At 45.3% G+C, this 17,743-nt stretch overlaps 2 protein-coding genes across 5 annotated transcripts in view; one reads left to right on the forward strand and one right to left on the reverse strand.

The window, feature by feature from the left end:
- LOC144105729 (uncharacterized) overlaps positions 1-1,254 on the reverse strand; it is a 45,890-nt gene extending 44,636 nt beyond the window's left edge. Inside the window, exons 1-2 of one of the 3 annotated variants that reach the window (XM_077638834.1) lie at positions 951-1,254; positions 455-537 (exon numbers count right to left, since the gene is read on the reverse strand). In XM_077638834.1, coding sequence (XP_077494960.1) covers positions 455-537; positions 951-1,116 — 249 coding nt within the window. In that variant the 5' untranslated portion in view covers positions 1,117-1,254. The remainder of the gene's footprint in view (positions 1-454; positions 538-950) is intronic. The other 2 variants (XM_077638835.1, XM_077638836.1) reach the window with 2 other exon arrangements.
- A 333-nt stretch (positions 1,255-1,587) lies between these two features.
- Positions 1,588-16,536, forward strand: LOC144105738 (uncharacterized). 2 transcript variants are annotated; one of them, XM_077638846.1, is made up of 3 exons: positions 1,588-1,886; positions 3,979-4,176; positions 10,526-16,536. In XM_077638846.1, exons 2-3 carry the CDS (start codon positions 4,021-4,023, stop codon positions 10,931-10,933), a joined length of 564 nt encoding a protein of 187 aa, XP_077494972.1. In that variant the 5' UTR covers positions 1,588-1,886; positions 3,979-4,020; the 3' UTR covers positions 10,934-16,536. The 2 variants fall into 2 exon arrangements, with proteins under 2 accessions (XP_077494972.1, XP_077494973.1); XM_077638847.1 differs by lacking the exon at positions 1,588-1,886 and adding an exon at positions 3,516-3,742 and having other exon boundaries at positions 10,526-16,529.
- Positions 16,537-17,743: the final 1,207 nt, after the last annotated feature.

The raw sequence follows: 17,743 nt of genomic DNA on the forward strand, positions 1-17,743 counted from the left end.
TTTTTCTGTGCTTTTTCACCACACAACAAACACAGCACGTACATTTATTGCTAAGTGGCATGAACTGTTTTGAACCAGTAACAAAAGACACATTAGAGCTGCCGTTGAGAAATGCAAAAAATACTAACGCAAATGAAATTTAAATCACGTCTTAGACCTGCCCAATCACATATGCAATCACTGTTTTATATCTCAAAGCCTTGCTATGCGCTGTGGTCTTACGAAAGCAGGGAGAATATACCGATCAGAAAAAATATTTTTTATACATGCAGTACCAGTTACTGCAGAGTGGATAATGGCGAAAAAAAAATAATTGCAGGTGTCTATGCATGCACACGCGGGCGCGCTCGCACGCACGCGCGCGCACACACACACACACACGCGCGCGCGCGTACAACACACACAAAGCCGAGAACGTACAGCGCTACCAAGCAATAAGGAGACAATATCATGCCTTTTTCCCGGACTCCATTCGTGCAGTCTTGTTCTGAAGTGAAATCATTTTTTCCATTTTCCGCACGAGCTTGTGTTCGTCCTCTTAAATGAACAAGAAATTTATGGTTGGGAGCAAGTACAAAATGCGCAGCACTCAATAAGGAATTATTTCTTCTTCAATGCCTACAATCCGATATATGCAGCACACGTAGCAGATTTTCCACATTGATGTAAGCACTACAAAAAAAAATTCCTTTCTCGAATGAGAGCATTTGGATGCTGATTCAGGGCAAATGGCAGTTTAATTACCATGGCGTAAAAATTACCGCCGCAATACATCGCTGCACAGTCCTTTTCCGCGAACGCCCTTTGTTCAAATTGACCTTATCTAGAATCGGGAACTATACACGCACATGAAGCTGCCAGCACCAGTAATTAACTGACCACACGCCTGCAGGTAATTTAGAATTGCACAAACGTACGTCTTAAAGAGCGATATGAATATCAGCGCTTACCTGAAACGCCGATGAGTGTAGCAGCGAACGACCCTCCATTTCGCCACGGCACAACAACTTCGCATCCCTCGGCAAGGTCTTCGCCAGACTTGCTGCTGATGCGATTCATTTTCAAGACATCATATGTCTTCTCATCTTCAAAAAACACCAAGCCGTAACGGTCCATTGTAGAAAAAAGGCCACGCACGGATGAAAGAAAATCCAACGTTTAGACGGTTATAATGTTCGGCAAACCTGGACCACATTGAACGAGCGCAAATACCCAACGGCCTGAAGGGACCTTAGTCGAACCGCCAAACTGCCAGAACATGACGCGCGCTGATGGTTTTTTTTTTCTCATAAAGTTTCGGTTTCAGTCATCTAAGCGGACGCGTTCTGGTCTGTTTTGGTCGCGTGCGGCATGACATATGACTATATGAAATATGACGGGCTTGCGAAAACGAACTAAGCAGCGACCGGTTTTCTGCAGTTTTTGTGCACCGTACATACATGAGTTGAATTCGTCTGTGGTATCACAACTGCCATACGAAGATCAAAACCGAAACCAAACAACCTAAAAAATTGATTTAAGAAATGTTTATTGTTGTGTACCGCAATCCATGTTACTTTTCGTGTTTAGTAATTTGCTGTGCATCCCTTTACATACATACTACACAACTAAAATTTGGTGTCCTTACTCCTTTATAAAGCCTTTGGCGGAGCCTTCTCCAGTTGTCTTCTATCCACATCCAAATCCAAAAGGGCTTGGCGGCGTTCGGTTCTTTGTTCTAGTTCGATGCGCGCGCATCGAGGCACCCTAAGAACCCTAAGTTCGGTGTGTTCGTTGCGCGCAGTTGTTCCTGCGGCCGGCACAGCGATTCATGGTATAGTGTATACGCCTGTCGGCCTGCTCAACGAACAACACTTGGAGTACGCCAGCGTGAACAACTCAGCGACGTAAGTATACATATCACCGAAGTGAGCATGCTTATGGAGAGCTAGAGCGGTGTGCTGCGTGACAAATAGCATACAAACGTGCGTACGTATACCTGCTTTGTTTCTGCCACTGTGCTTGGGCTTTTATCATTCGTTTCGCTGTGCTGCAGCACTTGAACGAAGGGATTATCTGTGACAGCCGCTACGTGCGTTAAAGTTTTGTATATTTTGCGCCGCCTGGCACGGCTCGAGCACAAATGACCCCACCACGTGTTCGGAAATGCACGGCCACAATACTGTTTCGGGTTTCTATTTCATGTATTGGGAGGGCCAAAAGTTAACGGCACGTCTGCGTACATGCTCTATCCGCTGGCAATATCACACGGCTGTTTTGCGAGGCAGAGCTAAAAAATTTTTTTTTCTGAAAACATGCGTCCTGTAAGGGCCCTGTCACACTAGCCCGACACGCCGCCGACGCCGACCCGACAAAGAGGCCAACCCGGTCGGCCGACCTTGTCTGTGGCAGACCGAGCTGTCACACTAGGCAGACTACGACACCAACGCGGCCGACGACCGGATGTCTTCGTAGTGTGACAAGCTTTGACGACCGCGATGCCGACAAAACCAGTCTGCCGACCGTGTCGTCGCGAGATCGGTCGCCGAGCAAAAACATTACAAGGCCCTGCTTCCATATCCAGCCTGCGGAGAATAAATTTCGGATACATTTCGGCGCTCACAAAACGTTATAATTATTATGACAGCCGAATCGACATCGTGTCCACGTTGCTTTAACCCTCCTTTGGTCAGGTTTTTAAGCGTGCGCTGGTCGTTTCAATCGCCACCTCGCACGAGAATGACTGCAGCAGCATTTTCTTTGGAAGTGGAGACGGAGCTGATCTCCCTAATAGAAGAGCGTCGCCTAGAGCTAGAGCGGTGTGCTGCGTGACAAATAGCGTACAAACGTGCGTACGTACCTGCTTTGTTTCTGCCACTGTGCTTGGGCTTTTATCATTCGTTTCGCTGTGCTGCAGCACTTGAACGAAGGGATTATCTGTGACAGCCGCTACGTGCGTTAAAGTTTTGTATATTTTGCGCCGCCTGGCACGGCTCGAGCACAAATGACCCCACCACGTGTTCGGAAATGCACGGCCACAATACTGTTTCGGGTTTCTATTTCATGTATTGGGAGGGCCAAAAGTTAACGGCACGTCTGCGTACATGCTCTATCCGCTGGCAATATCACACGGCTGTTTTGCGAGGCAGAGCTAAAAAATTTTTTTTTCTGAAAACATGCGTCCTGTAAGGGCCCTGTCACACTAGCCCGACACGCCGCCGACGCCGACCCGACAAAGAGGCCAACCCGGTCGGCCGACCTTGTCTGTGGCAGACCGAGCTGTCACACTAGGCAGACTACGACACCAACGCGGCCGACGACCGGATGTCTTCGTAGTGTGACAAGCTTTGACGACCGCGACGCCGACAAAACCAGTCTGCCGACCGTGTCGTCGCGAGATCGGTCGCCGAGCAAAAACATTACAAGGCCCTGCTTCCATATCCAGCCTGCGGAGAATAAATTTCGGATACATTTCGGCGCTCACAAAACGTTATAATTATTATGACAGCCGAATCGACATCGTGTCCACGTTGCTTTAACCCTCCTTTGGTCAGGTTTTTAAGCGTGCGCTGGTCGTTTCAATCGCCACCTCGCACGAGAATGACTGCAGCAGCATTTTCTTTGGAAGTGGAGACGGAGCTGATCTCCCTAATAGAAGAGCGTCGCCTGATATGGGACGTTAAACATCCCCATTACCACCGCCGCGACTTTAAAGAAGTAGCATACGCGGAGGTATGCGAGGCACTGGGAGGCCAATTCACCGGTACGTACGGAAACATACCACGTTGCGCGGAGTATCGGAGACTATATCTGATGCTGTGGTGTCTGCTGATTTTTTTTAGCACTGCTTATGGTTAGTGTGGCGTCGTGACTTCCCGACCGTCGATTGCATTAACTATGTGGCTTGGCGTTGTCCGCACGAGAAGTCAAACAGCAGCCACCAACTTTATTTGACTGCCAAGCTGTACCGATGCTCCCTTTTCTGACTTTACTTTTCAGTTGCCCAAGTGCGCGCAGTTCGCTAACTTCCGAACACAATTTATGCGCGAGAGGCGCAAGATCAAGGCCCGCTCCGGCGCAAGCCCGGACGAGATCTACCAGCCAAAGTGGGCTCATTACAAAAGCCTGATGTTCCTGGATAGCTCCTGCTCCTCGCAGCCAAGTTTTTCGACACTCCACACGCAGGAAGAAGAGGAGGTATGTTGTGTTTATTCCTTGATAGCTGGCGAGTATGCAGGGGCATTTGTAAATGTGTTGTATTGAAGCTGCATTTTGAGTACAACATCAGTTTTTTGAGCATCCAGGATAAAGGATGTCACCGAATCTTGAAATAATGTTCAAAACTCATTCTGATAAAGCATGTTACAGGATGAAAGCTGGCATGCTTTTTGAAATCAACAGTGCATCTCATCTTCAATCAAGCTGGCCTGAAGCAAATCGTTGTGGCCTACACAGACAACAGAAATTTGCTGCAGGCCATATTACATTATGTCTACACTGGTGTACAGTTTGTGCCCCATCAATACAATATTCTTTAACATGCGCGGCTCAAGTTATGAGCATTTTCTTAAAAACCCAAAATTTTTGCATTCATTTTAACCTTGTTAATGGAAACTCATTGCCCAGACGGTAAACAGGGTGAAAGTGCGCACAGCCTCTTGGAAATCTTGTCACATTAAAATTAATAGCACTGAGAACACTATATCGACTTCCCCTGCCAAGTATTTCCATTCTTGTGTTTTATTGCTGAACACCACCGCAAAGGAGTAAAAAAGCTAGCATGATGGCTGTTCTGTGGTTTAGTGCTTTCCAGTGTCATGGTGCCTGGCCGGAAGGCCCCATCATTTGCCATGTTGCATGAGTTACTGTCCTCTGTGCTCCTTTGTTACATCAAAGTCTCCTTCAGGAGCACATCGAACTGTATCTAAATATTTTAAAAGTAATGGCAACCACAATAACACACTTGGAACTTCCCAGCTTTTGACTTCATCACCGCTTCAGTGCCGTCCCCTATGCACAGAAACAGATATTGGGCTAATACCCCTGTCACACGGCATTCCTCGAAGGCCTTTCCAGCAAAGGCACCTTTTTTCACCAAAGGAGCGAAGGCTTAAAGGAGCAGTGACGCAGCTACACGGTGCAGCCCAAAGGTGGAACAGCCATTCAGACTTAGCACCCGCTGCTGTGCTCGAGGCGGCTTAGGTGAATGTTTTAAAATTAAAGTGGGGTATTCTGTTCATTCATTGAGCTCAGACAATTTTTTTTATTCTGATTGCTTCCTTAAAAGGACTGCAACAGCTAATCTCATAGCAGCAGCAGGTTTTGTGCATTGCCTTGGCCACCAGGGGCACTCGGTGTTGCTGCAACACTTTCACTGTCTTGAAATCTGGGCATAAAATATAAACACCCGTACAAAAAGCAAAACCAGACACACCTTTCATATTTCTTGAAGATGTTTTCAAACATTTTTGGCTGCATCTACGTTCTTTTTTAATTTATTTAACTTTTTCACATTGGATGGCACTGCGATCACAGGTTCTCGAAGGCCGCGCCTTTGGGCTCCAAAGGTCTTGGACGGGCCAAGGCTCTTAGCAGCAAAGGTGCAACATTTGTGCCGTGTAGCTGCACTCCTTATGACTTTGGATATAAAGACCTGACTCTCAAATGCCTTTGCGGTGCCCGTGTGACAGGGTATAAGTCAGCAACAGGGCCTGATAGAGTGAGAAACAGAATGTTGCGTAATTTAGACGACAGGTCTATCGCCAACCTCTCAACATACATGCAGGACTGCTGGGAGAAGGGGACGATACCGCAGGAGTGTAAACTCAGAAACCTTATTTAATTCCCAAGTCAGGGAAGAAACCGGGCTTCGAGAACATCGGACCGATATCGCAAACCTCCTGCATGGGTAAGCTTATGGAGCACATCTTTCAGACTCGGCTAAATAAGTATACAGAGGACAATGGGCTGTACCTGGACACCATGATCGTTTTCAGACCAAAGCTGTCAGCATGCAACGTGATGCTGCAGCTCAAGGAGCAATCCATAGACAAGCAAACCCGACACTCGAGTGGTCGTGGTGTTGGATGTGGCAAAGGCATTTGACAATGTGAGGCACGTGTCGGTCTTGGAGAAGTTGAACTCACTTAATGTCAGGAGGAGAGTGAACAACTACATCAAGGACTTTCTTACAAACAGGAAAGCCGCTCTCAAGCTAGGGGAAGACTCCATCGAGGACATTACAGTAGGTGACAGGGGGGGCGCCACAGGGTTCGGTGTTATCACCAACCCTCTTCAACATTGTAATGTTGAGACTCCCCGACCAGTTGGCGGAAATTGGAAATCTAAACCACACCAGTTACACAGATGACTTAACATTATGGATTAACAAGATAGGCGACCGGCAAATTGAAAGCTCTCTACAAAATGCAATTGACATCATTGAAGAGTACCTGAAACCTAAAGGAGTTAAATGTTCAGCCGAAAAGCCGGAAGCATTGTTCCTCATGCCCCTCGGAAAATGACGGCTTCACCAAAAGCACGAGGCAGGCATCCGCTTGTATGTCAACGGCGGAGAGATCCTCGCGGTCGTCAGTATCCACGTCCTCGGGCTTAAAATTCAGGCGAACAGACGAAACACGAAACGCTTGCTAGGTTAGAAGCCAGCACAAATCAAACACGTCATCTTATCAGGTGAATAGCAAACAGGCATGCTGGGATGAAGGAGGCGAATCTCTTGAGACTTGCACAAACCTTCGTATTCAGTTAGATAGTGTATGTGGCAGCCTACTTCAATCTCAACACAGTGGAACGGAACAAGCTAGATGTTATTATCAGGAAAAGCAACAAGGTGGCACTCGGATTCCCCCCGAACATGTCTACTGACAGACGTGAAGCTAGGGGTCTCGAACGCTCTCGTGGAGCTGACTGAGGCTGCCGTTACAGTGCAGCATGAGACTACTCGGATCTAAAATGGAGAGCAAAATTTTAGACAGATTGGGCTACGAGCTTAAGCAGTAGCATGTGCACTCAGGCGACATACCGCGACAAATCAAGGACAAGGTTAAAATCGCTCCGCTGCCCAGAAACATGCACCCTGCCTTTCACAAAGGCAGATGTAAAGACTGAACAGATGCATTACAAACTAGGTATACAGGTTGGCAGGATGTCCTGTATACAGACGCTGCAGTATACGAGATCAAAGCGGCACACGTGCCTGTGGAGGAAGACTGAACCCTGGTGGCATGCTGCACAGTTTGTGGCGTTGAGACCGCAGAAGCAGAGGAAGTGGCCATAGCCTTGGCCATGAGCTAAGGGGGTTTAGGGTGGTCATCAGTGATTCAAAAAACGCTGTAAATCAATTGGGGACGGTGATGGAGACTGCCTTCCGTATATTAAACAGGGAAGGAGGACCCAGAGAAGTGGATCTGCTGGTTTGGGCACCAGCTCACCAAGGACTTAGAGGAAACGAGGAGGCTCATTTAGTCGCCCGAAGTCTCAATTGCTGGTTGACTCCTGGAACCTCTGAAGTCACCGAAACTATAAACAGCAGAGAGGATATGCGCTCGTACCAGGAAATCGCACTATACTACAGACTAAATCGACAAATTCATCCGCCAGTGGACAGAAAGCTCAATAAGAGGAGGTTGTGTGGAGAAAATTACAGGCGGGGTTTTTTCCCAACCCAGTACTGTACAGCAAGTGGCACCCTGAAGTCTTCAGATCACAGTGCAATTTTTGCGACAAGGCAGCAACATTGGTCCACATAGTGTGGACATGTCTGGCTAAGTACAAGAGTTCGCGCACTCTAGAACCCTTGGGAGGCTTTGCTCTGTAGCCCAGACCCTAACTTCCAGCAGGACATCATTGGTCAAGTCTTTGCTGCTGCTGTGTCCCAAGGGATTCCGGCCGACGGCTAGGGGCGATGGACTTCTCTTGGCATTCATTGGCTAGTGTTCCATTCAAGTTGTTTCTCTCTCTCTTAATGGCAACATACAAAATGAAAATATGGCTAAAAAAGTTTATATTTTGTTCTCATGGCTGCCCACAATTAATGCGACGAGATTACATGAACCCCAGTAGGCTCTATTTTCACAGATGGCTTCCTTTATGGATCGCTTGGCTTGGGAACTAAGGTGTACATGTTAATGAAGCACGACTGCATTGCCTGATGTCAGCACTACCTATGTGTCAAAACTGTCGGAAATTTATGGAAAGTTTGCAAAACGTTAAGTTGAACAGAACAAAAAGTGTGCCTTTTAGCATTATTTCTTAAAAAAAGCATCAGAACAGGCATTGCTCAGTATGAAAAAAAACTTGAATATTAAACATACTGGTGTTTCTCTACGGCATTACATCCTCAACAAATGTGACCACTTGCATTATGACATTTTCACATGTGTCCAGTGACACTGCAGTAATCATGCCGTGTAGCTATTAAAAGCCTTTGCACTGTGTTTTGCCTTTCTGCACTTGAGTAACGTTAGCGCAAGGTACATCTTTGTTTATTGCAATTATGGTGTACCAGTCATACACACATTCCTTAAGATGTACTGATAAGGGTTCCACAGTCTGTAACAGCAATGGGATACTCCATTAAAAGCTACAAAGAGAACATTGTGTAAGGAGAACAGCAGATGCTTTTTATATAATCAAGATTGAACAACTACAGTGCACCTCAAAAACAAGATCACAGCAGATGAAAAGAAACACAGAAAATATGGATATAACAGTGCATAAAGAAACTTACACCCAAAAATAAATGCACAAACAAGAATAGTGAAGGAAACAAGTTTAACAAAGCATAACCAGTCAATACTCAAGAACTCTATGAACTGTAAAAAAGGGTAATGAAATAAAGACATGAACGTATGAGGTGCAACCGAATCTCTTACTGTTTTGCAAAAAATTTATTCATAAATGATTGTTTCAACGCCCGTATCTAACAACAGACTGTCTTGCGTTATACTGTAGCTCATTTCAGAAACAAAAGCCGTACTCTGGATACATTAAAATAGGTGGCAGAGAGCCAGGTTACTCATAGTAAGAGCTTTCGTCACAAAGGATTACAAATGGATGCAAAAGACATTGATGTCTATCAATTATCAACTCATTGTTCCATAGATGGCTTTAATGTTCAACCTTTTTTCTTTACATCGTACAGTTTTTCCATGACTACATCCACAGTATTCATCTCAATATCTTTATCAGTGGCAAATGGCTGCTGAGCCTAATGATGAAGGATCAAGTTCTGGCCACGGCTGCTGCATTTCGGGGAAAGCAGCACATAAAAATGGCAATGTTACTGGGTTATACTAGTGCAGAAGAGCTCGGGTGGTCAAAATTAATTAGTAACCCTGCAATAGACCATTTCACATACTCGATTTGTGTCACGAATTTCCCCGGAGAACACTCAGACCGAAAGAATGGACTAGGCGACAGGTGTACCCACACAGACGCACATTTAATACACCCTACGTGGCATGCACACTAGCACACAAAACTAACACAAAACAGACTATAAATACACACGACCCGGAAACACTGCTACCAGCGTCTACTACTAGCACTCTACTGTTAACGGTCGGCGTTCATGCTCACTGTTGGTTCTGTCCGGATGCGGCGTTGCATGCGTCCAGTAGCCGGCTTCTAGATGGCGTTCGACATGCTGAGGCTGGCGTCGCTGGCTGTGTCGTATAAGTTCCCAGTCCAAGCGTCCTTGGAGGTGATGCCAGTGTTGTTGGCGTTGGGGGCACCACCCGAATGGGTGGCAACAGCGCTGGAGACACCCCTGGCCGTAGCAGGTGGTAGCGTCCTCAGTTAACTCCCCAGAACGGGCTCAGGAACAGCAGGAAGCCCACGATGCATTGCCGTAGAACGCGAGCTCACCGGAGCAGTAGCCTGCGTCGCACTATTCAAGCCAAAGCGTCCCTGACCCGCCGGAGCCTCCGCTTCTCTGTTCTTCCCCCTTGTGCCTCGCTCTCCGTCGTCCTTTTATAGCCTTGGCGTTAGTCCATGTAAGCCTTGTCGTCTTCTCCTTCTCTTCTCCACCAATCATCTTTCTCCACCTTACCGAATGCTTCTTCTTCATCTTCTATAGTCTTCGGTTAATCCACGTTATCCTTATTGCCAACCTCTTGCCTCCATAATTTTATTTTAAACTCCCTATGATATGTGACAACGTGCAACTTTGAGCATTGGGGATTACTATATGGGATAAATTAGTCATTAAATCCTAGTACTGCCACGATGGCTCAGTGGTTAGGGTGCCCGACTGCTGAACCCAAGGATACGGGCTGAATCCCAGCCGCCATGGCCGCTTTTCGATGGAGGCGAAAAGCAAGGCAGCTGTTTACTACAGTGACAGTGTACGTTAAAAAACCCAAGGTCGTAGAAATTTCCGAAGCCCTTCACTGTAGCGTCCTTGAGTCGCCTTGGGAATTTTAATACTAGCATAACTATGTTTCAATTGTGGCCCCATACGTTAAATAAGATACAGTTTAGCCTGTGTAGTTTTGACTTAAGATTTTGTGTCCTTTTGTTTTAGGAGACTGAACGGCAGTGCGAGCTCTGGAGCAACGAATCCGCAGATCCCGAAATGGATTTTCCTTGTTCGCCACAAAATTCTGCAGAGCCAAGTCAGCCAGCACAGCAGATTGGAGAGGGGACTTCAAGGCCTGGAAAAAAGAGAAGGCGAAATGATGAAGAGACAGAACAAAGGAAAGTTCTGCTGACAACAGCGGTGGAAACTCTGCAGAGGAGTCAGCAACGCCTGGCGGCCAGTGACGAATGCAACACATTTGGCAGCATGATGGCGCATGCTGTCCGCCAAATACCGCCAGGGCCAGACCGTCAATTGGCCATGCTAAATGCCCATCAGGCAGTTGTAAAAATTAATTTATCAAGGCACAGTGTTCCAGTCGAAATGTTAAACGTCCTCAACATGCATGAATAAAAACAGATTTCTATTTCACCTGGACACAAGTTTCCACTGCCAGCTAACTTGGCCTTCATTGCAGAAGTAGCTCTTGAAAACTTCTCTAGTTTCCCGAGCACTCCTGCTGCAGTTCCCGCCAGTTTTTGAGAGCGGCTTCATGGCACCACAAGGGTTTGCCCGGTCGCGGCAGGATCCTTGATGGACATGTCCTGCGCACGAGCAAAGAATGCAATGTACGGCAGCAGCATGAAGCATTTCTTGTAGCATAAGAACACAACACTACCTTAGGCAAGGCTAATAAGAACGTCCACATGATGGTGCATGCTTTGTTTCAAGGGACCCACCTTAAAATATTTTTGCAATACTTAAATAGCAATTTAAGTGCACCAAGTCAACGTTATTTTTTCATAAAGTGTTTATTTCTTTTCCTTTATTAATACCCCCAGGGCCATTTGGCATTACAGAGGGGAATGTTAATGTGACTATTTGCATAACTAATGACATTTCCAACACACGCATAATCTCCATTTTAAATGAAAGCATCATCCTTCTGTCTTTACACTTGTTAGGCCATTTGGTCAGAAATACACACTGCTGTTTTTAGAGCTCAGCTCTTAGGTGCCGTTCCTTAACTCCTGCTGTATTTAAAGCGTAGCTCAGGCTTCTTTTTCTAGATTCCTAGTCAGTGGCCTAACACGCCACCTGCCAGCTGTGGCAGGTAGTAGCAGAGCAAAATACCACGGCGAGCAGGTGGTAGATTGGAGAGATGGAAATCCCCTTCTGAATTTGAACCTGGCAGTTTTGGATCCCGAATCAGACATGTAACCCTTAGGTCATGCATGGACATTAAGACAGCTTAGTTAAAGTGGGGCATTATATCTAGGTCAGGTGGTCTTTCACACAGTGCATTAGTTTACGAGTGTATTCAATGTATGTTTCAGATAATGTGTAAGATGAGAATGAGCGAATTTGAATGCGTTAGCATTTTATGGCTATGTTTGCGGTTTTGTGCCCTCACGAGCTTCTCATCACGATAACGTTCGAACAAATTGAGTTATAAGAAAAAGTGGGCGGGGCCACAGCGAAAGTGGCGCCAAATTTGAAAGAGAAGTGAAGAGTTGAGTAAACAGAGGCAAAGAGGTGCGAGGAGAAGTCAATGTTTGCGCATTCCTCCAATGCAGGTGCCGCAGTGATCTCATACTTTTTAGAGGGAGTTTAAGGGTGTAGTGATTAAGCAGGCAGCAAAGTGCATTAAGGTGAACGTAAATCTGAAAAGAGCCATAGACAAGAACCATTAACGCGATCACAATGTAAGGACAACTCAAACTTCGCATTACCGAGTATTGTAATCGTCAGTAAATTTCTTTTGAAAAAAAATTCAGACTGTCACACTGCACAGACAGGAATACAGTCAAGCCTTGTTAATGTGAACAATTTGGTTGCTGAGCAAATCTGTTCATAGAGCAGCCAGTCCAGTGAATTGTGAAGGGCAAAAACCTCAGGGAAAAGAAAACAATTCTATGGTTAAGATCTCCAGATCACCAATTGTAGTAACGAAAGAGCCGTTACACTTAAAGTGGTGCAGTTTGAAGCACCTAGTGGTCCATGAGATGTGTCTCAGAGTGATAATACACCTCCTACTGTGGCTGCTGAGATCTCTCAAACCACTGTGCACATCTGTACTCAGTCAGTTCACAGCTGCTAAAACCTAATTTATATGCAGCATATAAAGTAGACAGAGATGTCTTCACAGCCATTCAATGAATATAGCAGACAGTAAGGGGTGTCAACTGGACTCTTGGCACCCTAAAGCATGAAACCACAAAAGAGAAGCCGTGACTAGAAACATTTCCCCTTTCTCACTGCCATTCAATAGTACCCTGTGGTCAAAATACTGGAAAGCTCCAGTTTGAACAGTCAACATTCTGCTACAGCAGTGGCTCGTTAATATGGATAGTTCAGTTCTATATTAGCCGGCAAAAGTACATGACCTGCAATGGGCGCTATACTTCCCCCCGTCCATTGCCTGGACGAGCTTCCATATTAACAAGGCACAAAATATACTGAAAAACCTTGGTCCCCAGAAAAGCTGCCCATAGTTTGAATCATCCACATTAACTGGGGTCGCATTAATAGGACACAACTGTACTCAACCTACACATTGGCAAAGCTCACACAGCACTTTGAAGACTGGCACTGCTGATCTGATTGCAGAGTAAATGCTTGGCAGTGGCCCTCCTCTCAAGACCTTGCAAAAGGAATAAACGTTCCAAAGTAGAGAAGACAGATATAACAAGTGCAAATATTGAACGAGGCACTGCACACAGCAGTACACAAGCAGGAATGATCTGTTGGGTTGAAAGTAGTTGTTCATGACGAACCGAAACACTGAAGCGGAGGGCTGTTCAGATATGCAATCTTGACAAACCAGACCCATGTATGTTGCATAAATAGAAAAAGAAGCTGGGAAAATGTTGCGTGACGTCTATTCCAAGTCATAAAATTATTGTAGGCACAGCATTCCTGCTCTTTGTCCTGATCACTTGTAAAAGAAGGAGAGCACTGTATGCAGCCATGATTACAGATATGCACAGGTTTCAACAGAGGTGAACAGGACAGGCTATTGGCCTCCTTGCCTTTTTCACACATGGTCTAAAACTGGCAGGTATCAGATGCATAGCCTGGTAGAGCCTGCTGGTGCTGTTTGAAGAGGCGAGCTACGATCACACTTGCAAAAGGGTACAGTGCTCCATTTACTGATGTCTTCCCCTGTGCATACTCTCATGATCAGTATTCCAAATACTTGGAAGCACATTAATAAACTGCTGCTTATGAGAATGTGTTCTGTCAAGTCATCAACGGCATACACAGTTATACAGACTAGGCAGGCCTTGTGCGTTCCTAGCAGTGCAACAGCTTCAAGACAAGCCAAGATTGCCACGAATTTCGCAAAGTAGGAGAAAGTGGTGTCTTGCCTGTTAGCACATCTTCCACATCAAGGCTCTCGGGTGGAGTATACAGTTGTCTTGATGCCCCCCTAGACCGAAGATAATTGTGCAATGCAACTGTGGCAAGCACAAGTTGCACTGCCTTGAGGGGCTTGTGTCGCATCGGCGCCCTGGGAAAACGTACGCTCTAAGGAATGGTCATAGAATGAGGCGGCAAGCTGAACAAGCTGTCAGCAAAGGCCATCCGGTAAAAGGTGTTAAAGGCCCTACTATTACAAACCTCATCCCAGGTTTCGACTGCAGCACTGGCTTCGTAGTTAATTATATGCACTGTGTCCTTCTTGGGGTGGTGAGAACATTTCTCTGTCTTTGGTTTGACACTAAACATCATGGTCAGCCATGGTACATTGGGCGCCGGGTAGATCTGGTGGACAGCAAACTTCTAGCAATTAAGCCACCAGATTACATAACTAGAACTCCGCGTTCCCTCAAGCACAGGTGCTACTGGAAGGCTAATGAACCGCGTGCATGGCTTCTGTTTTATTGTTTTCCTGTTCTGTCTGGCATCCTACCAGATGCTTACTTGGAGCACTTTAATCTCCTTGTTGGTGGAATCTTTATGTTACTGTCAGAGTCTGTTTCTTCCGAGCAGTTTGATGTGGCAGAAAATTTGTTATTCAAATTTGTTGATGATGTTCATGCCTTATATTGAGCACGCCACTGCCCCTTTAATGTACATCACCTTTTGCATCTTGCTGAATCGGTGAGAAACTGGGGGCCACTCTGGTGCACATCAGCATTTCTTTTTGAGAACAGGAATGGGCAATTTCTGCACCTTATTAAAGGAACCCAGAGCATTGAAAAACAGCTTTCACAATTAGTTGGCTTGAGCAATGCGCTGAGCAATCTCCAGAATGAGGTAAAGGAGATGTCTGATATCGATTTTGTGTTACGCAAGATTGAAAGTGTTCACTTCATGAAGTTGTCGTCTAATGCTGTTATTTTTCATGGTGCATCATGCCGACCAACTGCAGTAGCCAGAAGGGCTTTGATTTCTTTCTTTTCTTCAATGGACAATGTCAGTGTGTATAGAAAAGTTACAATTGGTGCACAGACATTTTCTTCTTTGCTTTATGCAAAGCAGCCGAAGCGAAACAATTTCACAGTTTTGTATGTAGTTGATGAGGACAGAACCTTTGCATCAATTCAGTGCTTTGCTAAGTAAGCTGGAGAACTCTATAGTTGTAAACAGGCTGCTTGAGCATGCCGAGCAGTACATACACGGAGGGACAGGATTCATATTGCCTCATGTTGTTTCCACATATCCAAGTAGCCAGATTGATGTGATTCCAGTTCCGCCAAAGCTGACCAAATGTGTAAAGGTGCTAGATTTTGTGTGTATCTCTCCAAATTCTTACGAGGCAAATTTATAACTTACAAAGGCAGAAAAATGCATTGAACAGTGTGTTTATTCGCATAGAAACACCAAAATGTGGGGGGTTGTACGTGCAGTCCGTGGGAGTCGCTCCACAAGTTCTTTGTTCATGTGTTCTGAGCTACAGGCGCTGTAACATTTGCTGCTAATCCCTTTCAGTGATGTTAATGCAAGAACACTTTTCTGCAGTCCCTTCTGGTAGTAGTACGAGGGCGCTTCATTAAAATCCGTCTTCTAGTTCATAATGCGCCTCTAACTTGTTCAATTTAAGAGGTGTCACGTTCAAAAGAAAGCGTGGAATGTCTTGTTTTCCAAAAGAACAGATCATTTTTGACATTATTCCCACCAACAATGATGCACCTGTGTCGATAAACGAGCGTTTGTGTGCTGTCAGGGAATGAGCTTGCTGCTGACTACACCAACTACGCACTGCATTAGCGAACTTATTCTTAGACACAAAGTGCATGCCCTTCAGCTGCTCCTTCAGGTTTGGCAGCAGCAATAAGTCACATGGCACTACATCTGGACTATCTGGAATTTCAGATGGATATTTATCACCTGGTAGCTGACATGACAGCGCTTGGCCGTGCTTGGCCACACGTTTGAAGACAACTGCCACATTAAAGAAGGTGCAGTTGTGAGATGTTATGCCTCCCAGCGTATATTCCAGACATAGTGCCATATGTGGCTCACCGCTAGTCCAAAGCTGTGTAGTAACAATTGAAAGGCATGCCCCTTTTGTCTGACAGTAAGCTCACCAATTCAGTGCGTAAATCTCCAGTGGCCAGCCTCATTCTTATCTGATGGTGTACAAACACCAGTATATCGATAATGCAAGTTCTTTGTTGCTATGGTAACATAAAAATGAACTTTTTTTATTGGAGGAAAATGTTTCAAGCTTTCTTGGGATTGCGGCATCTTTGTATTTGAACAGACCAGATGTTACAGACCAAGAGACCAAACTTTGTGAACGGCCCTTGTATATGTGTGATTATATATATTTGACTTGTTTTCCTTGAATGTTTTTTGTACAATTTGTTTTATCTCCTGCACAAGGTGCAGTTGTTTTTCAGCTGCTCAACACATTTCATGATAAATTTCTCAAGTACAGCCTGATTTATGCTGTGTTGGCACCTGTATGAGCTTCATGATGCCTGTGTATTGATTTGTTGTAAGGGATATTTGATCTGCTGCTTTGCGGTTTTGCACACTTTCAAAATAAACATTGCGAAAATCCTTTTCGGTTTAACCTTTGCTTTCTGGAAACACGTGTACGTCACACACATCTGAATATTAGTGTTCATTGCTTTTCAACATGCATCGAAAGTTTCCCTTAGCTTTTTTTTCTGTGGGCAGGTTTTGGTGTGGGCAGTTAGCACATAAAAGCTCCTTGAGATCTGACTGGGTTTTGAACTGCATTTGCTCTATAGCACATCGTTGTTATCACAGTCAAGACAAATTTTTCTTGAAAGTTCTCTCATTGGTTAAAAATTTGCGTTCGAGTGCAGATGGCTGCTGCTGTAAACAAATTGTCATATTTGCATGCTTTATACATAGTGTTCAATATTTATCTGTCCAGATTGCAAAAACCCCTTTGCAAACTACTGGACTTTTTGGGCTCAAATGCGACCACAAGGTACCTTGTGATAGTCTGTTTTTCGGTATGTAATTTAACGTGAACTTGCCTGCAGTTTCCACAATTGGCGAAAGATGGCAATCAGCTGTGGCAGCACTTTTCATCGTGGCGAGCAGAGCAGCTGGTTCGCCAAGCTGCATCATCTGGCCAACTGCGAGGCCCGTCTGTGCCCTAGCTATGCGGTCACACTGCAGCGCAGTTAGCCAGTTGGCACAACCTGTAAAATTGGCTGCTTCTCTTGTTGACAACTTTTGACGAAATGTTGTGCCACAGCCGACTGCAGCTTTCAGCCGATTCTGGAAAATGCAGGTGTTAAATTAATATCAGAAAATGTAGACAGAGTCAATTTGCCCGCAGTTAGCGTTTGGGTCCAAACTGTCCAGTGTTTTGAGCAGGGGAGTTTTTTACAGCCTGGACAGATAAACATGAAATACCTGGTATAATGATCTGCATGTGAAACCCAAAGTATAATTATGTCAGCATACATACATGCCAACAAGAATTATTTTGAAATATTGAGAGCCCTAGCTTCCCTATATTCGACACATATATGTCAAAACAGCATGTAGCTAGGCCATGCTGAATGTGTCAAAAAATTGAAGCTGGGCCACATGATGCCAATATTGGATATGTTGCGTATACCGCAGATGAATCAAGGCTAAATGTATTGCTGCATAAGGTCCCTATGGTGCCCAGATGTGGCACTGATCTGTCCTTATGTCGCGATGATGCCCAGATATAGCCCTGATATGGTCGTATAAGGTCGCAATGCGCCCAGATGTGGCCCTGATCTGGCTGTATAAGGTAGT

This window comes from Amblyomma americanum, chromosome 9 (assembly GCF_052857255.1).
Source record: "Amblyomma americanum isolate KBUSLIRL-KWMA chromosome 9, ASM5285725v1, whole genome shotgun sequence".
Lineage (NCBI taxonomy): Eukaryota > Metazoa > Arthropoda > Arachnida > Ixodida > Ixodidae > Amblyomma > Amblyomma americanum.